Source organism: Cnephaeus nilssonii (assembly GCF_951640355.1).
Source record: "Cnephaeus nilssonii genome assembly, chromosome: 12".
Classification (NCBI taxonomy): Eukaryota; Metazoa; Chordata; class Mammalia; order Chiroptera; family Vespertilionidae; genus Cnephaeus; species Cnephaeus nilssonii.
In genome coordinates this window covers 58,343,575-58,370,017 of record NC_137083.1, presented here as the reverse complement: position 1 = coordinate 58,370,017, position 26,443 = coordinate 58,343,575, and the positions used below count along the sequence as shown (strand labels likewise).

General features: G+C 41.1%; 1 protein-coding gene across 2 annotated transcripts in view; it reads left to right on the top strand.

Annotated features, from left to right (window-relative positions):
* The window catches only part of EXOC4 (exocyst complex component 4), a 731,450-nt gene that overhangs the window by 404,117 nt on the left and 300,890 nt on the right, over positions 1-26,443 (top strand). Inside the window, exon 11 of one of the 2 annotated variants that reach the window (XM_079786329.1) lies at positions 20,044-20,299. The exons of the other annotated variant lie outside the window; for it this stretch is intronic. Within the exon in view, the coding sequence (XP_079642455.1) occupies positions 20,044-20,110 (67 nt within the window). The 3' untranslated portion in view covers positions 20,111-20,299. Of the gene's footprint in view, positions 1-20,043; positions 20,300-26,443 lie in introns of those variants that run through there. 2 annotated transcript variants of the gene reach the window in all.

The following is a 26,443-nucleotide window of genomic DNA, read 5'->3' as shown; positions in this document are numbered from 1 at the left end:
TTAGATCTTTCCTACTTACTCTTTTTTTTTAAAACCAATATCAAATTGAAGCCAACATACTCATTTAACACAAAAGTAATGTCAGGATTGCATTGAAGTTTTTACTGGTAAAATTTTAGAATTCTCTTAAACCAGTGACAAGAAATGCCATTGTTAACCTAGAAACAAAGAAGTACAAAGTTGACAATGAAATACCAATTAATTAGATCAACAATTTCCTATTTGAAAGTAAATGAATAGAAATGTGCCTAGTCTTTTCTCAACTCCTGAATGCTTAGTTCTGAAAAATATTTGCTATCACTTTTGTTTTTGACAGATGTGAGGACTTGAAATTTTGAAATTCTGGTTGTCTTAAGTGACAGTGAGCAATTAGTTAGACAATGGAATAATGAAAATAACCCCTGAAAGTTTAAGGTGCTTTATAGTTCATGTTATTTATAAAGTACTTTTTTTTGAAATCCTCTAAACAGAGCATAATAAAAACCCTCAGACTCAGAGACGTTGGGGGGCAGGGCCGCACAGCTATCAGCCAAGACCAATCCTACTTCTGACTGGAGATCCATTAGTCTTACTAGAATGCAGATGAATCTCCCAATTTACAAAAACTATTTGAATAGGAAGACAAAAAAGTAGAATATGAGGTCAGTACAGGAGAAAGAAATTTTTCATAAGTGGTCGAGTAAAGGAAAATGAAGAGTTTGAGCTCTTTATCATTTCAAGCTCTTCTTGAGTTTTTGATACTGAGTTTGGAAAGAGCAAAGATTCTGTGTGGCTAGGTGGGGCCACAGCGATTGAAAGATTCAGTAACGTAACCAATTCTAATGAAATGATTTCTTTCTGCATCACTCAGACAGAGCTATTGACTTTAATTGGCATTGCTAAAAGGAAAAAGGCAGTCAGTATGTTTATTCATTTATTAAATACTTATTGAGCATTTTTTTTAAACTCTGGAGAACAAAGGGACAAGAATCTTTGCCATCATGGAGGTTAAATTCTGGTAGGGAAAAAGTGTCTATTTTCTTGTAGGCTCTGCACTCATTACTTTATATATATTCTCTCAGAAGTCCGACAGCAAGGACATTACCATTTTTCCAATTTAAAGATGGAGAAACTGAGTCTCAGTAAGTTACTCAGGCATACACAGCCAGCAACAGGAAAGGTAATTCAAGCTTGTTGTCTGACCTCTTCATTCCACAGCTCCACTGCTGTCTGCCTCCCCTGGCCACACTCTTTATGAGAAAACCTTAGCATGTCTTACTCTTAGAACCTGTACCTTTGCTCATCATTCAGTTCCCTTTGTAGTATTGGGCTTGGTTATGTCTTCAAATGAAATTACATCTGCTCTGTTGAGTCTGGTCTGGTCGCACCAGCGACTGCTTCCCCTCAGTAACAACAGGAAGATTCTTAATGGGTGCCATCTTCAGAGCAGAGATTCTGATCAGCAGTTGCCTCTTTAATAGCATAGTCTGTAATGGGAAAGGACAGCCAGTTCTAATCAGGCGGTGTCTGCCAATGTCGGCATGGGTGCGGGTGCTATAGAAGTAGATAGGTTTTGTGAAGGAATAGAATTCAGGAGATGACACCAAGAGGAATAAAAAAGATAAACAGCTGCAGTGAAACATTCTGCAGACTGATTACGGGCAGCCCCGTCACTAGGCTCTGTCCCAGCAGGTCAGAGTTGTTACCTGCCAAGATGTATACATTCCTTGTTACTTATCAGATTAAGGTTTGATTACAACTGGCCCGACAGAAAGAGGGCACAGTCAAGTAGCTGGGAGATCATTCACTGCCAATGTGAGTTTAGCATTGTTTTCAAGATTTCCCATGATGGAGTCATCACATAATTTGTTTTCTATTTCCTTCGTATGGAGGGGTGAGAGTTTAGTGTAGTGGAGAAGAACGGAGGCTATGGAGCCAGATTGCCTCTGTGCCTGTCTCTTCCGCCATGACACGTGGGCCTGATGACTTGGTCTCTCCTTGTCAGATTCCTCACCTGTAAACCCGGGAGAACAGTAGAACCTGCTTAATAGGATTTTAGTGAGTGAAGCACTTAGAGCAGTACCTGGGCCTGGTCTATGCTGTGTGTACTAGGTGGAGTATTACGATTGTTGGTGTTATTGTTATTAATATCACAGGTATATGATCATGCCGTATTTAAATGGGCATCATTATCTTCTTACCATCAAATGACAGATGGACAGAGCATTTACTTTTAGAGTCCTAGTACTTTGCCTGGACATCTTAACAAATTTGTATCAGCCATATAAAAAAGTGTGAATTTAATAAATATCGCATATGGTAGTAATCAGTCATTTAGGACACGGTATTTGGAATCTCAGCCAGTTCACGCTGCTAAAACAAAAATACCATAGCCTGGGTGGCTTTACCCCTCACAGTCTGGAGGCTGGAAGTACAAAATCAAGGGGCCAGCAGATCGGTGTCCGGGGATTTGCAGGTGGCCACCTTCTTGCTGTATCTTCACATGCCCAAGACAGAGAACATCTCTCTTGTGACTCTTCTTTTGAGGTCACTAATCAAATTCATGAGGGCTCTACTTCATGCCCTTATTACGGCCTACATGCTTCACCTCCAATCACCATCATATTGGGTGTTATGAGGACTTAACACCTGAATTTGGAGGACACAGCATTCAGTCCATAGGCCTTGGGAAGATGCACAGCAGAGACAGTGCAGATGATGGTGGGGCTCATGTCACAGGTGGGAGGCCTGAGGGATATGCTCATCTCCTTTGCACCTGGTCTTTAGGTGCCTTCCTGTGTTTGTTGTCCCTCTTGCTGACAGCCCTGAGTCAGTGCAGCTGCTACGTGGGGATCACACTAGGTGACTTGGACATGGAAACTGGTTGGGATGTACATTGGTAGTTTCAGGTGCACAATGCTACTGTGTGATCCATCCTATAACTTCAACTATTTTTATTGTGCAGTCAGAGACGAAGAAGCATGTTACAGGGAGACAGAGCACTGCTAATTTCTTCTTCTTCTTCTTCTTTTTTTTTTTTTTTTGCTTTGACATGATTGCCACATTCTTTTTCTTTTTCTATTTCATAACCATGTCATATGAAACTTAAAATCAAACTATGTTGGACTTAATTTTAACAACCAAAGAAGAAAGAAAGGAAATGCCATCACCACCAGTATATGAAACAGTTTACAAAATGGTCAAAGGAGAGAGATAAATGGATTATACTGTTGGTAAGGAAAAGTTCAAGGGGTGTGGATTACAATGTGTCACACTGTCCCCATAGAGCAACAGCAATCTATAATAATAAAAGCACAATATGCAAATCAACCAAACAACCGAACAGCAGAATGACCATCTGGGCGACCTTCCAGACGCTATGACACACACTGGTGCTAGGCCAGCCAAGGCGAGTGCAATGCTCTTGGTCGGGGGACCCCACGATCGCCCCATAGAGAAGAGGCCCAGGCCACTGGCAGGGCGATCAATTGGGGGGTGGGGCTTCACGATGCCCCCAAAGAGGGAGGCCCAGGCTACCCGGCCAGCAGCACTGCCACGGATGGGCAAGGCCTCCCTCTGCAGGGTGATCAATCTGGGGCCTCATGTTGATCGACCCCCAGAGGGAGGCCCAGGCCAGCCAAGCAATCACACCCCATTCCTGTCACCTGTAGAGGGAGGCAACTGGTGGCAGGGGTGGTGGGGGGCAGCACCACACAGATGGCAAGCAGTGGCAGCAGCAGGGGCGGGGCCAGCTGCCGGCAGTGGGGTGGGGTGGGGAAAGGAAAGCCCTGATAGGCCCTGATCACCGGCCAGGCCTAGGGACCCTACCTGAGGGGTCCCGGATTGCGAGAAGGCGCAGGCCAGGCTGAGGGACACCCTCTCCCCTCCCCCCCATGCACGATTTCGTGCACCGGGCCTCTAGTATAAAATAAACTAAGTCATCCTTACTGACTTGTTCTGGCGGTGATTGAGGCATTTCAGTGCACAACCAGGAAAATACTAGGTTACTTGCACATGGTAGAAGTTTAACAAATGCTCAGTCATTCACCCACATGGTCACTGTGTTGGTGAGAGCTTCACTGTGTGATACCCTGCCTTTGTTCTTTCTTACTGTTACATTCTTTTCAGTCTGTTTGCAGTGGCCACCAAACATTTCAGCTGCTACCTGTGGAGCCAGAGTGCAATGCTCAGACTGAAATAAGACAGAAATGGATTTAGTGAAATTCAAAGTAGAGAGATTCATGGATTTTTGTGGAAGGATGGGAGGTACACACTGCAACCCACTGATAGGATACACAGGGTCACTTTTGAATGTCTCTTAAAAGTACATGATGGTAAGCAATTCATGGATATTTTATGGGGAAAGCAGACTCAGTGGGACACTGATAAGCCCTCCTCATTTCGAAGAACTTGACCGCTTTCAGCCTGGGGTGCCCTTGCCTCTGGTTAGTGCCAGTGTGTTAGCCCTTGAATACATTTAACACTAGGCTTGTTGAGCTGCCCTTAAGGAAGCTCAGCTAGTGAAGACGAGAATGTCCACATTATTTTCTGGACACATCAGACTGCAAGGAAAGATTTTTACTCCCCAGTTAGGACAGGGTTTCTCTTTTCTGTGATTTTCAGGGAAGATAACTTGAGAACGAGATGACTGGAGGAGAGAAGAGCTAAGAGAGGTGCAGGAAGCTGCAGTAGAGCCTTGACATGACGTTACTACCCTCCCCCTCCCCCCGCCCTCGGACTGCTTGCTATACGAGAAAATAGATAATCTGGCTGTTGTGCTCCCTGCTGCTGAGAGCATAGTGACGCATAGATTACCTTGGGTGTTTGTATTCAGTAGTCTGTGCTATACGTTCCCATGTGTGATGTTTCTTTAGAAAATAATTCTGTACATTAGCAAGCATCATCCCCATTTTGTGACAGGAAACAAAGGATCCCAGTGGTGACATGTCTTGGTGACTTGTGTATGGCTCGCCTTGGGAATTTAACTCTTTTGAGTTCATTTTCCCGTTCAAATCATAATCACCGTCCTAACATGGTAGAAATGATACTGACTACAAAGGAATAATAACTGGACTTTAGCCTCTGCTCTGTCACTGCTGGATCTTGAGAGAGAAAGACATTCCATCCCTGGGCTCATTGTTTCTTTGCTATAATGAGGTAGGTTGTATGTGTAGATTGCCGTGTCCTCTATAAACCTGCTGATTCCGTTAATGTTTTTCCTCCATTTTTGTCTTCCTTTTTGGCTCAAAATCATGATGATCTTCACAAAAGCGCAGCCGTTTCTTGCTGGGTTGTATGCACAGAGGAAAACTGGAGGCAGAGAAGTGCAGTGGTGGCTGCCTTGGTACCGAGTGTCCCCGGCTTTGGAGTGCGCACCAGTTATCTTGGGCCTTCCTGTTCTCACTGTCCTCTCAGTTCTTGTTGCCACCTTGGGACACTCCCAGTTGGAAATGGAGACAACTCACATAGGTCTGCTCACTAACCCCTCCTACTGACCCTGAAGTGGCCATTAAATCTTTAATATTTTCTATTGATTTGGGGGGGGGGGGGTATAGGGGTAATATTGGGAATTCAGCAAACAGGAGAGATCTTGGATTAAAATTATAAGCTAAAAGTTATAGTAATTGGCCCAGTTGGCGTGGCTCAGTGGTTGACCTATGAACCAGGAAGTCACAGTTTAATTCCCGGTCTGAGCACATGCTCAGGTTGTGGGCTCAATCCCCCGTGTGGGGTGTGCAGTAGGCAGCCGATCAATGATTCTCATCATTGATGTTTCTATCTATCTATCTCTCTCCCTTCCTCTCTGAAATCAATACAAATATATTTTAAAAGAAAGTTATAGTATTGAGAGTCTTAACATAAAGGTTCCTATATTTTGAGTGACTATAGGGGCTTTTGGCTTTATCCCTGTTCTTCTTTTAGCTTTTTCTCTTAATTCCTAAACTGCATCCTAGGGACTTTCTGTCCTAATTAACTGTGATGAATTCATAGATGATCCTTCTTAGCTCATCTGCATTTTGTTTGACCAGACATTGTTTGTTTTCTCTTTACTCTTAGGAGCATTCAGAGATAGAGAGAGAGAGAGAGAGAGAGAGAGAGAGAGAGAAGAAAAAGGGAGGGTGCTAGGGTGCCAGTGCCTTTCTTATTTAATTTAGGGAGCAAGGGGTATTTTTAGTATAGAAACAAGAAACATCTAATGGTAACTCTTTTTCTTCCTCTAGGAAGTACATTTCTTCATAGGAAACTTACTGTCCAATAGCCGTTATTCCTGTTCACATAGCAAGAACCACTTATAGGTGATGCGAAATCATTAAAGCAATTAGCTTTGCCTTGACTTATGTAGGAAGCATTCTGCGTCCCAATAAAGAATTGCTTCTTAAAAATATTATAGGCAAGTTCTCAACAACTGTATCTTACACTCTTGCCTTTAGATATGTTTGCTCTAGCATACGTGCTCAATATTCTTTTTCTAGAGGCATTCCATTCATTTAGTGATTCATTCAGCAACTTTTTATTGAATACTTACTATGTGCAGAGCACTGCAGAATACTGGGGACGTGCGGCCCTGAGAAAAGTGGACATGGCTTTCAATACAGAAGAAAAAACTGAACAAGTAGTTGCAAGGGCTTGTTGTAGAGCTGAATCCCTGTGTGTGGGAGAGGCTCTTGTGTGAACACAGCCCGTTAGGAAATATGGGCTTAGAAAATCCCGCGAGAGGAGAGCACTGCTCTAGCAGGACCTGAGGGAGGAATTCTCCAGTTCACAGTCTAAGTGGGCCCTTTTCACATCTGGCCTCGCCTGGTAGACTTGAAGACGTCAAAGGATTTTTAATATAGATGTGATCTCTTGTGAAATATAAAAATGGAAATGCCCTCAAAATTGGAGCTTTTTTGTTTCATTTACAAAAATCTTCTTTAAAAGTATATTTATGCAATTGGCAACAATTCACCACAGCTCTGTGTTCCTTAAATTAACATATAAGCAAAAAAACCAAGAAATTGTTTTCATTCATTGTTACCTTTAAAAAGTCTTGTTAGCAGGTAATTTCCAAAGGCTCAGATTTAGCTCTTAGGGGGATGGGGAGTGGGCGGTGGTTGGGGGACGGGGCATGCAGGTGAACTGTGGGAACCTCTGACAGGCTCCTTTTCTTCTCATCCTCTCAGGGGCTCCTGCCAGAGAAGAAAATCAGTAAAATTGCCCTTTTGTGTGTAATTCAAGGTTAACAACCGCTGGAAGGACTTTTGGTCATTAAGTGAGCTTTAGAATTTAAAAAATGATAGGAATCATCTCCTTTTAAATTAGCATTCCTTTAATAACGAAAGAGCTGGTGTGTTTCTCTCATTCATTGTAGAACTTTGTTCCCTCTTAGCCTGGGTCATTCATCAGGCTGGGATGTGACTGCTCTGCCTGTCCCGTTCCTTCCCTGTGTGAGGCTCTCCATGATCGCTGCCCACTCAGCTCTCTACTTTGGTTATAATTCGTCATCCGTGCATTTATCTTACTGCTGGAATAGGAGCTCCTTGTGCCAGAACAGTGTCTTTGTAAACCCAGCGCCCACCCATCACGGTGCTAGGCATATAGCAGGTGATCCTGTACATGTAACGAGTGGATGAAATGTGGCCCCCGAGGAACAAAATATACTTACTCATCTACATACCCACCACCAGAAAATATGCATTAAATACCTGCTGTGCCCAGGGCTGCCCGGGGCCTGTTAAGGGTACTAACTATATGGGGCCCCTGCCCTCCCTTTGAGAAGCCTACAGTTTCATTAGAATCAAAAAGCATATTTGTGAAAAAGGGTCTTAACTAATAACGGTATATGTCAAAGACCTGCTCTGTTCAAAGGCCAGAGTATAACCTCTGCCACGTGGAGAGGCCCACCGCCCCCTGCACTGAGGAGCACCAGGGACTTCCTCACACAGCTCAGCCTGAACGGAGTGGGTAAGACCTATGCCAGAATGTGGTTGTGCCTAGTAGGTTTCATCATGGACAAGACCAGTTGTCTAGCTTCACCCAGGCCGGGTTAAGGAATAGGTTTCACTAGGAAAAAGGGAAACTTGCATGGTTAAGTAGCAAGAGGAAAGAAGGCACAGTCTCCCCCCGATTCTCCCAGCACCCCAAGGAGAGGCCTACTGGGGTTCGGGCTCTGCGGAGCCTGCCTGCCTGCTGTACGTGTTTGCGTTTCCCTGTCATCCTGCCCCATCGTGGGGCGAGACTGAGAGCGCATCCTTGTCATTGGGGGATTTAGGCTGCTCAGAACCAAGCAGTTCCGTTTGGTGTCCCCGCTGCCTCGACAACTTCTGAGAATGTCGGTGCCAAGTGTCCAGGCATTTCACACCCAGGGGAGTTTCCGTTTCCTCTTCTGTGGGAGGAAGCCACCAGGGCTGCGGTACCTGAGCTGGGAGCCAGTCCCCTCCGCTGGGGGAAAGGTAGTCACCTGCCCCCAGTAGTCTGATTTCCAGGCAACACTGAGTGCGCTCTGGGATCACCATCAGATCGTCGTGCTTGTTGCAGGGCAGTGGGTAAGACTCCGTGCCCTGGAAGTAGAGACCTCAGTTCAAATCCCAGCGTGCCCACTTCTGGCTATGTGGCCGTAGGCCCTGCCTCTCCCAGCCTCCATGTTCTGCAATGTGAAAGTAGAGTAACAATGTATTCTTCATAGGAGTGTAGTGAGGATTAAGCAAAGTGGCCATTTAATGCACCATAAGCTTCAGTAAACATTAGCTGAAAAGGAAGGTTGATGATTCTCTGGAAAAGGGAACGGTGCAATTTGGAAAGATGTATGCACCTCTCTATTCATTGCAGCATTGCTCACAATAGCCACGATATGGAAACAATTAAATGCCCATCAGTCGGTGAATGGGTGAAGAAGATATGATATATCATACAAGGGGATGCTACTCATCAATAAAAATAGTGAAATCACTTGTTGGAAGACAGAAAAAACAAATACCATCCACTCATGTGGAATATTAAAAAATAAATGCAAAACAAACAAACAACAAAAAAGTAAACACTCAGAAGCAGACAACAGATTGTCATTACAGAGGGGAAGGCCAGTGGAGGGAGGTGAAGTGGGTAAGGGGTCAATTGCATGGTAACAATGGAAGCTAGACTTTGGGTGGTAGGCATGACGTAGTGGATACAGATGTTGGATTACAATGTTGCACACCTGAAACATATGTGATGTTATAAACCAGTCTTACCTCAATTCAAAAAACAGTTTAGGAAATAAGTGGGTTAAGCAGTATTGAACATTTTCCTGTAAGAAATTTCAGAAACTCTATGTGCTAGCATAAGCTCTGAAACTTCAAAAGAAGACAGTGAGTTTGCAGTATTTTCCCAAATTATTTAACCTTGGAGTCTCCCCTTATATTCTGCGGTAAAAAGAAAATTAATGTCTCCTAAATGTAGTATTCCATGTAGCACAGTTTGATAAAACACTTCTCTTTAGAAATGTTTCATATTTGTTTTTATAATGTAAAACAAGATTTTACTCGTAAGAGAAGTATACTATGGTCACACTCAGTTTTGTGTGTATTAAAAAGGCAATCTGCAATAAATTTTAAAAAGTACCATCAGTGTGTCGGGGAGAAACAGAGCAGTGAGAGCATTAGTGTGGGAGCCGCGTGTTCTGGGGACAGTGGGGGCCGGCCTCACTAGGGAAAGGGCGCGTTGGGGGAGAACAGGAATGGACTTGTGGGGGCTCTTAGCGCAGGACTGAAGAGCCACCCTCCAGTCCGGTTGGAGCCGTGGGAGATTTTCTTGTCAAACCATGACATGTAGAAGAATTTTTGGGAAAAATAATGTGGTGGTAAGCATCCCAGGCATATAAAGAGGTAAAGAAACTGAACTCAGGAAGACCTTTTAGGCTAGAAGTAATTTATTTTCCAGGAAGCCGAGGATTTGAGCTGTTTGAACTTTGACTTGATTCCGTCTGCCATTAGCCTTCATCCCGTCAGTTACAGTCTTGGTTGCATTAAACCTTCAGACTTGTGCCCATCTCCGCTGTTCTTCACGGTGTGTACAGCTTGAGGCTTAGCATTGTAAAATCAAGTTTAAAAGGCGACGAAAATTAGTTCAATAAAGCCCAGTCACAAATGAAAATGTTACATAATGATATCTAGATTCAAGTGATTTCTCATTGAATTGAATTGATAGAAATGTAGAAATAGTGCTCCTCCTTTTCAAGGAATAATTACTTTTACTATAGCAAGACCAAAGTTTTATAAAAGTTTGCCATGTCTTGTTTGGCATTCTGTTTTTTAACCCTGCCTTGCATAGTGCTTGATAGAAGCTAATTAGAAATGATGGGTGGATGTATGAATGAGTGAATGGATGTGTCACAGAGCAGTGAAGAATTACTGGCCCTTACCTCAGGGACTGTGATTGACTGAGTAGGTTGTCGAATGTGTCTCCCCGAACAGAACACAGACACCTTGGACAGGCAGACAGTGCGTATCCCAGCAAGGAGATGGGTAACTTTCCGTAGACTTGACTGCCATTCTAAGCGTGCCACCACAAACACAGCGGAGAGTGAGAGCACACATTTGTCTGACAATTTTAAGAAGAAATTATTTTGGGTTAGAACTTCTTAGCATGAAGTAGGACCCTTCAGTTTTCCTAAAGTAAAAAGGAGTGGTGTTTGATGTGAAGATGGTCATTTTGCTCGTTCCCTCAGCTTCTGGTGGACTTGCTCTTGCATTGACTGTCTGTATCCAATTAAAGGAAACAGAGAACTTGAACATCGGATAATGCATTGTTCTTGTCACTAAACTAATGGCCTGGCCTAGGTGTGGGGCCAAGAAGGGAAACTAGAGTTTCATTTCCTTTTTTTCATCAGGATTAAGAAAATCATATCAGGCACATTTATCAGCAACAGTATCACTTCGCTGTTTACTCTTTTCTGTGCTCTTAGGAGCTTATTATAAAGAAAAATAACTTGAAATACTTTCTCAATGTTACCTATTTGGGGTTCATAGAGTATCTTCAGGGAAAGAACCAGGAATCAAAACTGATCATTGAAACCATTAATAACATAGAGAATCTCTGTTAATATGGAGGCAATGTGGTGTGGCAGGAAGAAATAAAGGCAAGTTTGGAAGTCAAGAAAGAGGTCTCATTCTACCCTAATGTTGTTACTGTGCCAAAGGCTAGATTTTATCACATTAGACATGGGCCATTGTGAGATTTAGAGAAAGAAAAATGCAGGCATAATAAACATGATGCTTGTTGTAAGATGGAGTGAGCTTTTGAACCTTTATAGTCAACCCGAAGTGCCAGGTCCTTGCCTTTTACATGACCTTCTCGCAAGTCACGTAACCACTGGGCAGGTATACAAGGTAAGAAAGTGTTTACTGGGGACAGTTTTCCATGCGTCTCTTGCATTTTCTCACAGCTTGTGAACAGAAGCATGACACCCTGTTTTTGTGGCCCATCTTCTCAAGGCCTTGAAACAGACTGTGTCTCCACTGGAGGAAAGGGCAGGTTTACTCACTGTCCAGTGTCATGAAAAGAACGTCTCCCTCCAGGCCACAAAGCCTGGCAGGTGAGCATGCAGCCCATGATAGGACTGGAGTTTCCTGACCTCGGGGTTCTCCTCCCAGACTGCGCATCCTGTACCCCCGACCCTCATCCCGGGCTCTGTGGGAACCAGTGCAAGGAAGGGCACGATGATCCTCTGGCTAATGTCACTGCTGAAAGTGGCCAGCTGTCCTTGGTCTCTGACCAGGGAGCAGTTTTTCCTGCCTGTGTCAGTGTAGCTGTGGTCGCTAACTTGTGAGCGAGCAAGCAGGCTAAAAACTCAGACCCTTCACAGGTCCTGACAGAATTGAATTTGAACTTCCGACTTTGAAGTAAGCACATAGATGCACTAATGCATTTGCTGCAATTGGCAACTGCCTATAACTTCTGGCACACAAAGATAGAAAATGTAGACGCGAGACATAAAATGTAACTTTAAGATTTCTTTCTAAACAGGCCTTAACTCATATCCCATTGGGGACTTGGAAGCCTTAAAACAATTTGCACTGAAATGTTGGTAATTGTTGGTAATGCACTTTGATTTTGAGAGTTTAAGAGGTGAAATTAGAGAAAAACAATTTCTCTGACTACACATATTCAGCTACTTTACCCGAGTTCCTTGAATTCCTGCTACTTTTGCATTTATCTACGGTTCAGGGGGGAAATCAGAGGCTCCTTAAATGGAGAAAAAGAGTTATTCTTTCTCCTTTAGGAAAAAATCAAGGTTCCGCAGCCAGGAATGTCTGAGAAGAAATGTGTCCTCTTCACAAGGAAAGGGAAGCGAGCTGTAGTTAAACTGCTGTGGGCAATTCTCTGTGGCCCCCAGTAGACGATTTGGAAACATTATTGAAACTTTCGGTCTTTGGTCTCTGGTGTAGGAAGCAGAAGCGATAACTGGTAGGTACATTTAATGGTCATGGCGAAAGGGAAAATGATCCATTGATTTTTACTAGACTGTTCATTTAAGTGTCTTCTGTGAAAATCAATGTAAAATTTTCCTGCCGTTCAAAATGCAAAGTGGTGTGTATTACAACCATTCCAAACTGCCCTAAATGGTTGCATTTTTAGAAAAGCGGGCTTTGAGTTGTGCCCTTACTACATAAATTCCGCTCCTCAGATCTGATTATCGCCATATGGACGCAGTAGCAGGAAAAAGACATGAATTCTACTTCTGCATTTGTTACTTAAGCTGCTCTTAACCTTTTCCTAGGTCACTGATCATCTCAGAGATTTGCTTTTATTCGTATGCCTCAGAGGATAGAAATCCCTTTCTTTATGAGTATTATGTGTAAGTGAAATGTTACTTCTTCATTTACATTAGTAGTCTTAAATTACTTACCTGCTTTGGAATTCATACGTTACGAATTTGCCAGATGAGTGAATATATTCATGCTATTTGCCAGTTGCTCATTAAAGTAGCTGCTTTGGAGTTCTTGGAAATATTAAAGGGCAGGAAAGAGGGGAGAAGAGGTCAGGTGCTCCATATGAAAGTTGGCTGTGCTGCAGCCGGCACCAGCGGGCCTTGGGCAGTTCCCACTAAATCTTAGTCTTCATTCACCTTTCCACCTCCTGTGCGTTTCCTTCATTAGAGCTGAAATGGAGTTGGTTAGGGTGGAAAAGCAGAATACTGTTTCAAACGAGAGGAATGATGTCTCCTGTGGGCAGAGATGACAATGCCACCTGATTGGATGAGGAATAATATCTTGAGTTACTAAAGAAGTTTAATTTCTTTCCATCATGACTTATGCAAAATTAAAAATGAAGCCCCGAGTTATATAAATTAAAAAAAATTCTTACATGTAATTGCTAGTCATGCCAATTTATATTCTGGAAGGGTCACAAATCCCCCATCAAGATGAGTAATGAACCCCAGGCGGCAGATTTGGCCAGGCCGGTGCTGCTCCAGGCAGGTAAGTGGAGCCTGAGGCGCGGGCTGTTAAATCAGAGCTGGCTTTCCAAGCTGGAATTCTCATAGCCTGTCTTGTTGATAGCGTGGCAGAGAGGACTCAGTTGGAGCTGTTGAGAAGCTTTTCCTTGCTTTATCACTTTCTCCAAAGTCAACTGAAAGGAGAAAGCTAAGCTTTGGTGGAAGTAAGAAACAAACTTGTGAATCCACGTCTGGAAGTGAAGTTCATGAGGTGGATTTCCCAGCAGGCTCTTCTGCAGGGTATTCCCATTCATTCACTCACTTGCCACTCATTCATTCCACAAATAGTCATTGAGCACCTACTGTGTATCTGACATTGTTCTAGGCCCTGAGAACAAAACAGCCACAATTCCAGATGTTAATAATGTCATATCTATTATTTTATTAGTGAATCATAGACTTACTAGTAGCTTTCAAAGGTCAGCTGGTGACCAATGCCATAAAGACAGAAAAGGGGACCAGCAGGCTACTTGGGAAAGGGAGCTCTGTGAAGGGGATGTCTGAGCAGAGCCTGAGGGACGAGGGAATGATTCATGCAGATGTCTGGAGATGGATATTTAGGAAGAGGGAACAGCAAGTACAGAGTGCCTGAGTGAGACAAGTGCATCCTTTGCATTTGGAGGACACCGTGAGAAGAACTCAGTGAGTGAGGAGTGAAAGGAGATGAGGTCAGAGAATGGGGGGACTTGGGACGAGGATAATTAGATACAGGTCTAGCAAAGGCTTTAACATGGAATAAAAAAGGAAGTTACTGGAGGGTTTAGAGAAGTGGAGGGAAAAGATCCTAGATTTTAAAGCAGTGCTGAGCCACGGAACTTTGTGTGATGATGGAAATGTTCTAAAATCTACAGTGTCCAGTAAGGTCGCCACTAACTACTTGTGGCTGTCGAGCACTTGAACTGGGCTAACACACCTAAGGAACTGAACTTTTCCTTTAACATAATTATAATTGGAATAGCCAAGGTGACTAGTGGCTGGCATATTGGACAGCACAGTTTTGACATTTTCACTGGTTGCTTTGTGGAGAATGGTCTGTAGGGAAACAGAAGCAGGGTGAAGACCTAGGAGCTATTGTAATAACCCAGACCCTGGGTTAGCAAACTTTTTTGGTAAACTCCCAGGTAGTAGATATTTTAGGCTTTGCAGGTCATATGGTCTCCGTGACGACTACTTAAGAGTGCCATTGTAGCACAAAAGCAGAACAGACAATATGTAAATGACTAGAATGGTTGGGTTTTCTTAAAACGTTATTGGTGGATTAGATTTGGCCCCTGGCTGCAGTTTGCCAACCTCTGATGTGGGTGGCAGGTCCTGGTGCCTGGGACCAGGATGTACTTCAAAGTTAGCACTGATGGGGTTTATTTGTAGACTCTATAGGGGATGTGACTGAGAAGACCAAGCAGATACTTGAAGCTTTTTGTCTTCTGAATTTAGTAAACTGGAGTTGCCATTGACTACTATGGAGAAGACTTGGATGGGAGAGCGTTGGGAGGAGAGAGAGATCTGGTTGAATTTGACCTTGCTAAGTTTGAGATATCTATTAGGCATCCAGGGGGAGTGGAGAGTTGAGGCTGGAGATCTGGACTGCAGAGATGTATTTGATAGTCATCAAAAATAACAGTATTAATCGTGCACATAAGGTCTGCTAGAATGAGTTTGATGAAGAACAGCAAAGATCTGAAGACTGATCCCCTGACATTCTCCACTGTGTAGAGGTAAAACAGGTAAGGAGGACCCAACAAAGGAGCCATGACGAAGGATCAGAGCAACCGAAGGTGGTGATCTAGCAGCCAGGTGAAATAGGTCAGAGATCCATCTATGCCTGTCACATGCTCCTGGGACACAGCAGGCACATGCATCTTTGTGAGGTCCATGGATCATTGGACACACAGTACTCTACAGTGACTTCTCTTGAGGTGTAATACACAAACCCCCTGCACAGAGGCCTTTGGTGGCTCCCCATTGCCTACAAAGTAAAGTCCAAGTTCTTGACCAGGAATTTGTATTTTAATATGACCATAAGCCAGACCACAGCACTCTTTACAGGCCGACAGTAAGCCCTGCACTTGTACACTGCTCTGTTGACTCATCCTGTTCAAATTCTCTATGTTTGGAATGCCATGCTGCCCTTCTTTGCCTATTGAAATCCTAGCAGTCTGTTCAGGGCCAATGCAAATGTCCCTTTCTCCATAAATACTTCCTTAATATCAGCCTCCCTCCATCTCTTCTCATCCATTCTTAAACCCTGGTCCTGGTTCCTCACAGTCTACCTTCGATTCCAGTTGAGTAATTCCCTCAAGATGTGTTAGACTGCTAGAAGCAGGAGCACAGAGAATGGTGTAAAGCAGACCTATGTTTAAATACCAGCTCTGCCATCACTGGCTTGTGATTCTGCTAAGTAACTTAAAGTCTTGGAGGCTCCATTTCTTCACCTGTAAATTCAGACAGATAAGTTTTGTGAGATTTAAATAAGATACTTATATTAAATGTATGCATTTATTGTATTATTTAATGTTAATAATTTGCAAGGAAAAGTCATAAAGATATTGCTATTTTCAATCTCTTACAGTGTTTTTCACTTCCTCTTGCACCTATTTCCTCTTAAATTACATGGAAAGGATTAAGCATGAACTTTTATGCCTTAAGTAAATTACAAGTGAATTTCTCATTTTTCATTTTACAGTCCTTGTTGAAGTTCTTTTGAATCATTGCCACTTGACAGTTTATTAACTTGATAACAGCACATGAATATATGATTCTTCCTTTGCCCCAAATGCCACTTTTCTTGTTCATCAACACAGCATCATGGAATGAGAAGGAGCTGTAGCAAAGTCAATACTTAGTGACTTTTTCATTAGACCCTAAACATTGTGCTAAAAATTGATGGCAGTGCATCAGGGGGAGAAAGGGAAAGGTCGCGCTGACCCTCTGCTGTGGCTTTGTGAACCTTCAGCAGCAAGAAGCATAGTTGCTTTCCCCCCAAGTAACTATTTGCTGGGGAGTTGTCTTGAAAGGATTGTTTCCGTGACAGTGTGTACTGGGGAAGTTTTATTGAGACTTTCCATTGGTGTTGTCACATGGTGTTTACTGCAGACAGCTTTTTATTTCAGAACTGTAGGTAACATTGAGAATTATGGAATGTCTCCAGCCCTCTGGCTACATTGAATCAAACAAGAGTGCCTTCCCTTGTCAGACTGAAGCTGGATTTTCTGGCCCTTCCTTGGAAAATAGGTGCATTTGCTGGTAATATGTCCTGATGTTCAGTGTAAACCTTCCTTACTTCATTGCCTTATATCTTTCTGTAATCTACTCTCGGTTCCTCTATAATGTGATGTAAACATTTTCTATCCTATAAACTCCTTTGGACTCTTAACCCATTTATTAGTTAATTACTAACAATAATAAGAATGACTTCTGTGTACAGTCATTTTTACTAATAACTTTTAGGGTCTTCTAATTCAACAACCCTCTAACACATGATCTTTTCTGTTGTGCCCCTCTATCATGACTTTTGTCCATTCCAACATTTAGACATATAGTAATACAGAACACACCACCTATTGAGGAAACCCTTTCTCCATTCAATGAAATTGGCTATTAGAAAGCCTTCTGTTAGTGCAGCACACTCTGTCTCTTGCAAACTTACCTGTCTAGCCTTTGGGTTTGAAAGGAAATAGTGTAATCCCTCTTCCATAAAAGTCCTTCATAATTTTGGATGATGAGAACATAGTTCTGTTTTATACACCCTGTAGGTTCTCAGATAATGTTGGTTATTGATGAATTTTTTTCCATTTATTTTTCCTTAGAAATAGTTTTAAGAAAATTTATAAAAAATGCAGAGAAAGAGAGAGGGAGAGAGAGAGAAAAGAATTTAATTGCAAACTACAAACTTGTGGCAGGCTGTAAGGAGAAATGTGGGAATGATTGACAGCTGTCTTGGTTATTCTCTATTAAGTATATATATACTTATGCCATTAAAAAAATCTTGCATTTTTTTAGAATTCAGTAATTACACTAGTGTCTTATATACTTGTTAAAGCACTACTGTTAGCTTATTCATCAGTGATCAATGGATTTGGACACATGTTGGCCTACTGTGCAAGTCCGGCATACTGTTACTTGAGGGTATGGGGAAAGGAGACCTTTATAAAAGATCCTGCCAGCTAAATATTTATTTAGCTAGAATGAGCAATGCTGTCCGCCCACTGCCCCTGAGGGAATAATAAAAAGGATTCATTGTAATTCTTTTTGCAATGATGTTTTAGTGAGACTAGAAGGGGGTGCTTTCTTGGGTCCATGGGGCATAAAAAGATTTTCTCAAGCTTTCCTGATGTTATTTTATTTTTAGTTAGCTGTAGATTTTTTTGTTTAACATTTGATTTAATGAGTCTTCTTTTTCTAAGCTTCATACTCATACTTTTGATGGTATTTTTTGAAAAGCATTAAAATAGTCACAGTCAAATTTGATGATTCTCCAAAAGGCTTCCATGATTCAGTGGATAGATATTCTCTTTATGACAGGAGACTGGGAATACTTCTTTTTCTAAGTCTCAGATAACTTAGTCTCCTGGTCAGAGGAATAAAATTAATTAAATCTTAATCTGAAAAACTCCCAGAGCAAGGTGTAAAGTAATTGACCTCTAGAAATTGAATGTTAGAGCGTTCTGATGAGTAATCATCTGACTGCTGTGATTGACGACTGTGATTGCTTCTCTTAGATGTAGGTGAAGGGAATAAGTGATGTAGGCTTTTGACCAAATAATAGTGGGGCTTTGATTTTCTGATATTCTAATATTGCTACTATTTCTAACAACCACAAAGCAAGGAAAGGTTAAAAAGGAAAAGAACAAACACCTTATACATCCCAAAGGCAGATAAAACAGCATTTTAGTAACCTTCCTGGTGACCTACATAGTACCAATAAGATGATTGGAAAAAGGGTAGTAATTCCTGGCGACAATAAGGGGAGTCTTGTTAAATGGGTTTGAAATTATATTCTCTACCTGAACAGGGACCTTATAGGACAAATCCTAGAGGTTAGCAAACAGGATCCGCAAGTACAGAATCTGATTAATGATGACCCTTTACTGAAATGTTCTAAACTCCAGTTATTATTTTCAGATGTTAGATTGGTGAAATGTATTAATGGTGCTACTATATCTGTTGAGCATGGCTCTAGAAAAAAGTAGCTTTTGACATTATCAACTCTACTTGGTGAACTGCTAACTATTTCAGAGTTTGAGATCCCAAGTTTTCTGGATGCCTGTCTGGATGTGTCTTTTAAAGCTATTAGTCTTTTTTCTCTCCACTCTCTTTCTTTCCTCCCTTCCTTCTGTTATTTGCTAAATTCTGAGCATATTATAAAGAATAAGGCAAGTTCCTGTGCTCATGGAATTTATAATCCAAAGCATTTTAGAAGGAGTATCCAAAATTATCAGTATTGATAACTATCAGTATAATTTACAATTATACACTTCGTTGTTACTGTTGTTTTTCTGTTTTGTATGAATTAACTAACTTTAACAGATAAACACTGGTATGGTGAGGTTTAGTCATTTCATAGCAAATGCTGTAAAAGGCATGATAAGCCTTAAGTAAGATTAAATGTTCTACTTTTCTCTCTTAGATTTCATTTGATTTCACAAGACTCACTAGATAATTATTACAAAATGAAACTAGTACAAATGGAAAATGAGATTTAGTTTTTTTATCAGATTTTACTAAAATATAGGTCACATTTAAAGAGAAGAGCAGCATATTTAACATAATCAACAGCAGACGTAGATTTTACCCTGTAGTAATTTCTTTTTTGTACAACAGTATTTCAATCAAAGTTCTAGTGTGATTTTTAAAATGTTGTATTGGCTTATCACTGTGGTAAAATAAACATAACATCAAATTTTCCATTTTTAGGATACAGTTCAGTGACACTAAGTACATTCACCTTGGTGTACAACCATCCCCACCATCATCTCCAGAATGTTTTCCTCTTCCCCACACTCAAATACTACCCATTCATAGTCACTCCCCATCCCCCTTCTTATTGCTTTTGATTTCTTTTATGTGGGATGTGAATAAAAGAATGTCTTTTATCTTTGAATTCTTTGTTAATAGATTTTCTGTTTATTACTGGTGTACAATGAGAAAAATATCTATTTAATTTGCAGAAGAGCCCAGAAAAAAGATAAGGAGATAAATAAAATAGTAATCTGTCCAATCAGAGTAAACACCCCCTGGTGCAGAGGAAGGAGGAGCATGGAATCCGGCCTGGCAGGACCTTGGCCTGAATCCTGGCTCCTGGATAGTGCTTCTGGGCACATTATTAATTAACCTCTCTGCACCTCAGTTGCCTCAGCTCTAGAATGGGTATAATAAAAGCTTCCTTTACCTACCTCACAGGGATGTTATAAGGAACCAAAGAGTTAATTATATAAAAGTATTGTGAAAGTCAGAATTCGCATTACATGGCAAATTTAATTGTTATGTCATGTACCTCTGTGTTTTCCTCTATTGTATTTTCTTGCCAAGTCTTAACTTCCTAAATTGAGGTCTTGTCATTATGTTTGACCAATCTGATTATGTCCTTAATTATTATTGTCCCTAAACTTTAGTGTTACTAAGTCCACGACTTCCTTTCCATTGCTTGGCACCCACCACATCTCTGTAGCTATCCTGTAGTGATCTACTGAGACCCGTCCTTCCCGGAATTCCTCAGATAACTAACTGCAAGTGACAGAGATGTAACGCGTTGTGACCTAGGTAAGCAGGGGCTGCTGGTCATTTGCCCTCTCTTCCAAACATGTCATATCGATGTGATTGGAAATGCAAATTTTAACTTATTTTTAGTGAAGCCTCCAGAAAAATAGTTGCCTAACAATAATTTTTCTCCTTTTCATTAAATAATTTTTGTGGTTTTTCAAAATGTGGCTTGTGACAGAGGAATATGATATTTAAATAAAATTCTTAGCATAAAAAAAAAGTGCCGAAGTGAACAACTTTTGAAAAGGGCTGTTTGGCCCACTCCATAATTGACATTCTGTCACGGCTCAGACTTTACTTCATTTCTGCTCAACTCAATATATGGATTTTTGTACAAACCATTTACCAAACACTAGACAATAGCGCCTTAGCAGATCAAATTTGTACAGGTGGGTTGTCTGTTATCCACAGGAGAGCTCCCTCGTGTCACCGGGACAGCTTCTGTTAGCAGCCCAGGAGGAGAGTGGGTGACACTTAAATACTCAAATTATAGAGGGGAGCATCCCGAGTACTGGAAAGAATGTAAAATTAAGCCTTTCAGCCTGTGCGCTCATTATCACATTAAGCAGGGAGATGGGGATGATGGGTCATAAATTGGTTTTCCTTTTATTTAAACAGGACCTGGCAGAATGTAAATGGAGTCTCTGAAATTCACTTATGTCATGATTGTTCTTCACTTTTCTTTCACCGTGGGTATGAGTTTGAAACTTGAGGTAATCTCTGTTTCTATTAGACTTCATTTATTGGGAAAATCATATTTAGGTTTTTTTCTTATTTCTTTTAGTTTCTGTATGCCTTCCAGAAGTCCAGGGTTTCCTTGACATTCTAATTTTCCTCTATTTCTTTCATGCAACTTCTTGAAATTTTAGGAACTTAGTAAATTGATTCCGGACTCATCGTCAGTATTTCTTGAGGGATTAAGCAGAGGAAAAAAAAACCTCATAGACACAGACAATGGTATGGTGATTACCTGAGGGAAGGGGGGAGGGGTGGTGCAGGGAGGTAGAAGAATTGGTAAAGGGGGGAGAAAAGAAGATGGAAGGAGACTTTAAGTGGGGTAGTGAACACACAATACAACATGCAGATGATGTATTATAGAATCACACACCTGAAACCTTTATAATTTTATTAACCAATATCACCCCAATACAATAAAAATTTAAAAATTACAAAATTTTTAAACTATAGGTTAGTGTTAGTCAACTGTTTAAAGCTAGGCCTAACTCAAAACTTTGATGAGATCTTTAACTTTCTTAGGACTTAATGTAGATGTGAGTTGAAACCTTGGTTCAGGCAGTCTGCCTCCTTTTTTCACAAAGCATCTGATTTCTAATGTTGAGCCATATTGTTTATTAAACTCTTCCAGCTGGCTCACAAGTTTGTGTGATTCCTCTCCAGTACTCCAGTCATCTTTCCAGTCTTTTCTCATGAGAAATATGCCAAGTTACATTGGAAGATTGTTTATCTGCCTCAGTTAAAATGGGACCTTACGCCTTTTACCTTCTGAGATGTTGAAGGCCTTCTCCACTTCTTACAACTTCAAATCCTCCCTGCTAAAGAACATTCTCTTATCATGCCCTGTCCTACTCTACTTCACAATTTTCCCTTTATCTTCCTCTTGCTTCTATGCATTTATTGCTTTTTCTGAGGAATAAATAGTGTTCCACCATATCAAGCAAAGCTCGCCATTTGTGCTTTTAATTGTATTCATTCCTATATTTTCCAGAATCTTGCTCCATTATCCACTACCCACCCCAATCCAACCTTTCTCCATCCTCCTCACATATTTATTTCCTCTATGTCCACTGGTTTCTTTTATCTACAAATTTTCCTCCTCATCCTAAAGAAACCTTCTCCTGACATGAGATCTTCTTAAGACATTGCCCTGTATCTACACCACATTCATCCAAAGGGCAGACCATGCTCCTTTTCTCTGCCACTGACTCTAATTTTAATTTAATGTTTAATATTCTTCATCATTCTATTTAGATCAGTGCTTTCCAACCCTGGCTACATTTGAGTCATCTGTATGGCTTTTAAAAACTGCAAATACCTGGCCACTACCTTGACAAATTCTGATTTAATTGGTTAGCAGTAAGTCTCTTTATTGATAAACTAAAGGCCTGGTGCACAGATTCGTGCACTGGTGGGGTCCCTTAGCCTGCTTGCACCCTCTTGCAATCTGGGTCCTCACGGGTGCATGATTGGGGGCCTGGGAAGGGACCGTGGGAGGGCTCCAGGGCGTGTCCACTCCATCTAGCCCAGTCCTGATTGGCCGGACCCCAGCAGCAAGCTAACTTAGCAGTTGGAGTGTCTGCCCCCTTGTGGTCAGTGTGCTACCAGTCGAACGGTCGAACGATCGCATAGGCTTTTATATATATAGATTGTAAAATCCTCCTGGAAGACTCTGATGTGCTGCCAGAGTTGAGAACCACTGCTCCCAATGACCACAGTAGTCACCCCTAACTGTTCATTCAGTTCAACAGGTTTTCTCTCCAACATTTACCCTCCTTTCAAATTAGGTGGAAACCTCTTTCATACGCTTGTAGACATCCACAGTTGGATGAGTGTGCCGTGTGGTCTCCCACTTGTCTCTTTTCTCTCTTCTTTTCTCTTTCTCCTTCCTATCCCTAAAACATTGCTTCTGCCCAAATTACTAACCTAGGTTGTCTTCTAGGCTAAATAATGTAGATCAGTGATCTTATTTCCTTGCTTTACCATTATATTTATACAGTATCACCCTACTCGCTGTCCTCAAATCAGAATCCTCATTATAAACTGCATTATAGACATCTGTACCCACATACACCATTGGCAGTCATGTCCAAAGAAGAGCTTATCATCTTTCAGGAGCTGTTGGATTTTGTTTGTTTGTTTATTTGTTTTTAGCTTTTTCCCCCCAGCCACCTAAGCCATAAGCATCAGATTTATCTTCAAGTTTATCTTCCTTTTTGCCACTACCGGTTATTATCTAAGTCCTCTAGTTTCCATCCTAGGGATTGCTCCTTAGTTTGCTCTTCTTTTTCTAGTTCCAATCATTAATCTTGTTCTGGCTGCACATGAACAATTACAGTGGCCCACTAGCTGGCCTTCAGAAAGTGTCCTACACAGTGCTGCTATATTAATTTTCAGGCACAGTTCCAATCTTCTCACTATCCTTTAAAACCTTCTGTGGCTCCTTATTAATTATAATTTAATACAAACAGTTATTATGAAATTCTAGGCTCTTGATAATGGGTCCTTGCCAGCATTTTCAGTCCATCCCCATTACTCTTCCATAGGAATTTGTGCTTCAGCCAAACTAAGCTGTTTGCTATTCCCTCACCTCTAACCTGTTCCTCTGACTTTTCTGGAGTAAATGTTCTGCCTCATGAAGCTTATTACTTTTATTATAAGTCCCGTAGGTAGAAAGATTTTTGCCACAAAAGTTCTAGTATGTGTGGATTCTTCTCATCGTATTTGACTTCCAAAGTCAATGTGGAACTAAGTGGCTTAAGGTTTCTGGTTGCTTGGATATCATTTAACCAGAGTGTTTGTACATTAGAAAATGGCTGTGGCTGATTGTGATGTGTGGAACATCTTGGGATTCTGTCTAGCAAATTGCTCTTCCCTTTAAACCATCCCAGGTGAAGATTAGGTTTTTCACTCTTATTAGCAACAACTTCCATGCTTTCTGTAGGCTAGAGCCTATCTTCCCAGTCTGGACCTTTTGATGAAATATGCCACTCAGCCTTTGACAGAGAAAATCTCCTAGAAAGTTGGACTGGTATACTTAGGTTCTTTTAACTTAAACCCAGATTGTCCTCCTGCTGTCTTAAAAGAAATGAGATTTCTCAGCAGGAGCCACAACAATGTCAATCTGTCTGAGACTGTTAATGACTCGTTTGCAATAGTGGCAAACTCATGAAGACTGGAAAAATTAAATGCACAGCATCATTCACTACCTCCGTGGCTAGCATTGCTGGGAAACAGTATAGTGCTTAGTGCAACGTTTACAAGACAAGAATTCCTTCAGCAGAATGAACTTTCTACCTGGGCGTGGGTAATGGAATGACAAACCGGTGACTTTGCTGTTTGAGTCGTTCTCTAGACATGGACCACAGGCTCTGCATGTCTGCAAAGCTGAGCAGTTCTTCAGCACGCCCTCTTCGGCACAGATCATTCTGGAGTTTGGAGAACATCGCTGTCATAGAATATAACTTTAAATCTTTTTTTAAAGTAGTAATCATTAGAAATTGTCTAAACTACTAGCTTCTTCTGATTTGAAGATAATGTTATTGACATCTCTAGAGACGCTGCAGTAAGGAGCTTAGGTACCATATGAACCAGCGTAAGTTCCCTTCCAACTCCAAGTTGTCTTGTTACGTCCATTCCATTTGAATTCTTCTCCAGTAAGTGAGATAAATATGCTTTAGACACGTTCCCAATTTTATATGTAGAGCACATTTATAAAATGTTTGCCTTGTTTTGACAGTTTCTAGCTGTCGAAGAGAGTGAAACTAACTGGCCAAATGGAGACTGAAACAAAACCTGAGATCCCAAAGTGCTATCTAAGCTACAAAGTGTAATATAAATGCAAATTATGTGTGGTGGTCTGAGACCGGATACTGCTGACCTCCTACTGCCTTTTATACCCACCATAGGATAGGCCTATGCTTTTTCAGCAGGGCAGCAAACTGTATCTTATGAAAGGACAACATTGAACTTCATGACATAAACCTATGTTGTCTTTGTCATGATGAGTGTGTTCTTTTAATTCATCAAAACCCCTTTGCAATCTTGATTATTTTGAATCTGTGTTGCTTCCTTGAATAATAATAACAAGTTCTATACATCTTCTACCCATTGTTTGTCATTTCTGGGATTTGTTCTGAAATGGCCATTAAGATTCAAGATAGGCCCCTTTGCTGTAGAGTTAAGCAATTTGTTGCCTGTGTCTGTTTTCAGCTTTGCATTGCCCGATAAAAAGCCAGTTGATAATGAAACTGAAGAGGCTTTGCCTGGCTGGTGTGGATCAGTGCTTGAGCATTGACCTATGAACCAGGAGGTCATGGTTCAATTACCAGTCAGGGCACATGCCCGGGTTGTGGGCTTAATACCCAGTGGGGGACGTGTAGGAGGCAGCCAATTGATGATTCTCTCTCATCATTGCTTGTTTCTGTCTCTCTTTCCCTCTCCTTTTCTCTCTGAAATCAGTAATAAATAATAAAAATACTTTTTTTAAAAAAGAATAGGCTTTTTTTTTTTTTTAGTATCTGCTGTATGTGAAACACTGTGTCCATTTGAGAGGATGCTTGAAGTAGAAGGTATCTGCCATATACCAGTGGGCACTTAACTATCTCAAACCATTGATTCATATTAGCCTTGACTATGTTTGTTATTCTGAAGTATCTTTGTCAATAAGAGGTTAGGACCTTGGCACAGGCAGCTTACATTCTGAACAGAAGAAACTGGTTATTACCTAGATGGTTTTGTTTGAAATTTGAGTACAGGCTTTGAGATAAGCAAGAGGCATCATATAATTATTATAAGCTGTATTTCTATTTCTAAAAATTTTGTCTAAATTTAAAAAAATGGTAGCAGGACATTTTGGATGAGAGTATGAGTTCAGCAGTTGTCATACTGCCTTGTCCTGCCACTTTCTCCATAGGTGATCCTAGGAAAGTTGTTTATCTAGTTTCCTCATCAGTACAAGGGAGGTAAGCACTGGCTTTCCCTGGAGAGTGGTGTTGAGGTGAAATGTTATATCTAGCCTCAAAAACAGGCTTGTGGTTTCAGTGAAATGTCATTGCAGAACCACATATGTGAATGTTAATTATAATAATTATTATTATCCTTTAGAAGACTCCTGTTATTAGCTTTTTTTGCACAATAGGTGCTGCTGTTACCCCTCCTCTTTATTTAGAGATCTATATATGTAAATTCTCTTTATGCCACTTTCATTTTTTCTAATATATGTTTTGAACAAATCAAAATTTCATATATAGCAATGCCAAAGTTTTCTAGAATGATTGGAGATTAAGAAGTTTTCAAAGCAAAATTTAGCAGAAAACTGGTTTAGCTTTTAATGCTAAAACTTGGTTTTGAACCTTTCAAAGGAAATCTCTCTTAAATGTGTAGTAATCCCTCTTGCCTCTTTAAGCCCTAACTCTCCATTTCATGATGATTCACACATCTGTCAATTACCGGATTGCAGGAACTTAAAAAGTAAAAAGCTTACCTTTGGTTATTTCTCTTCAAAATAAAGTTCTT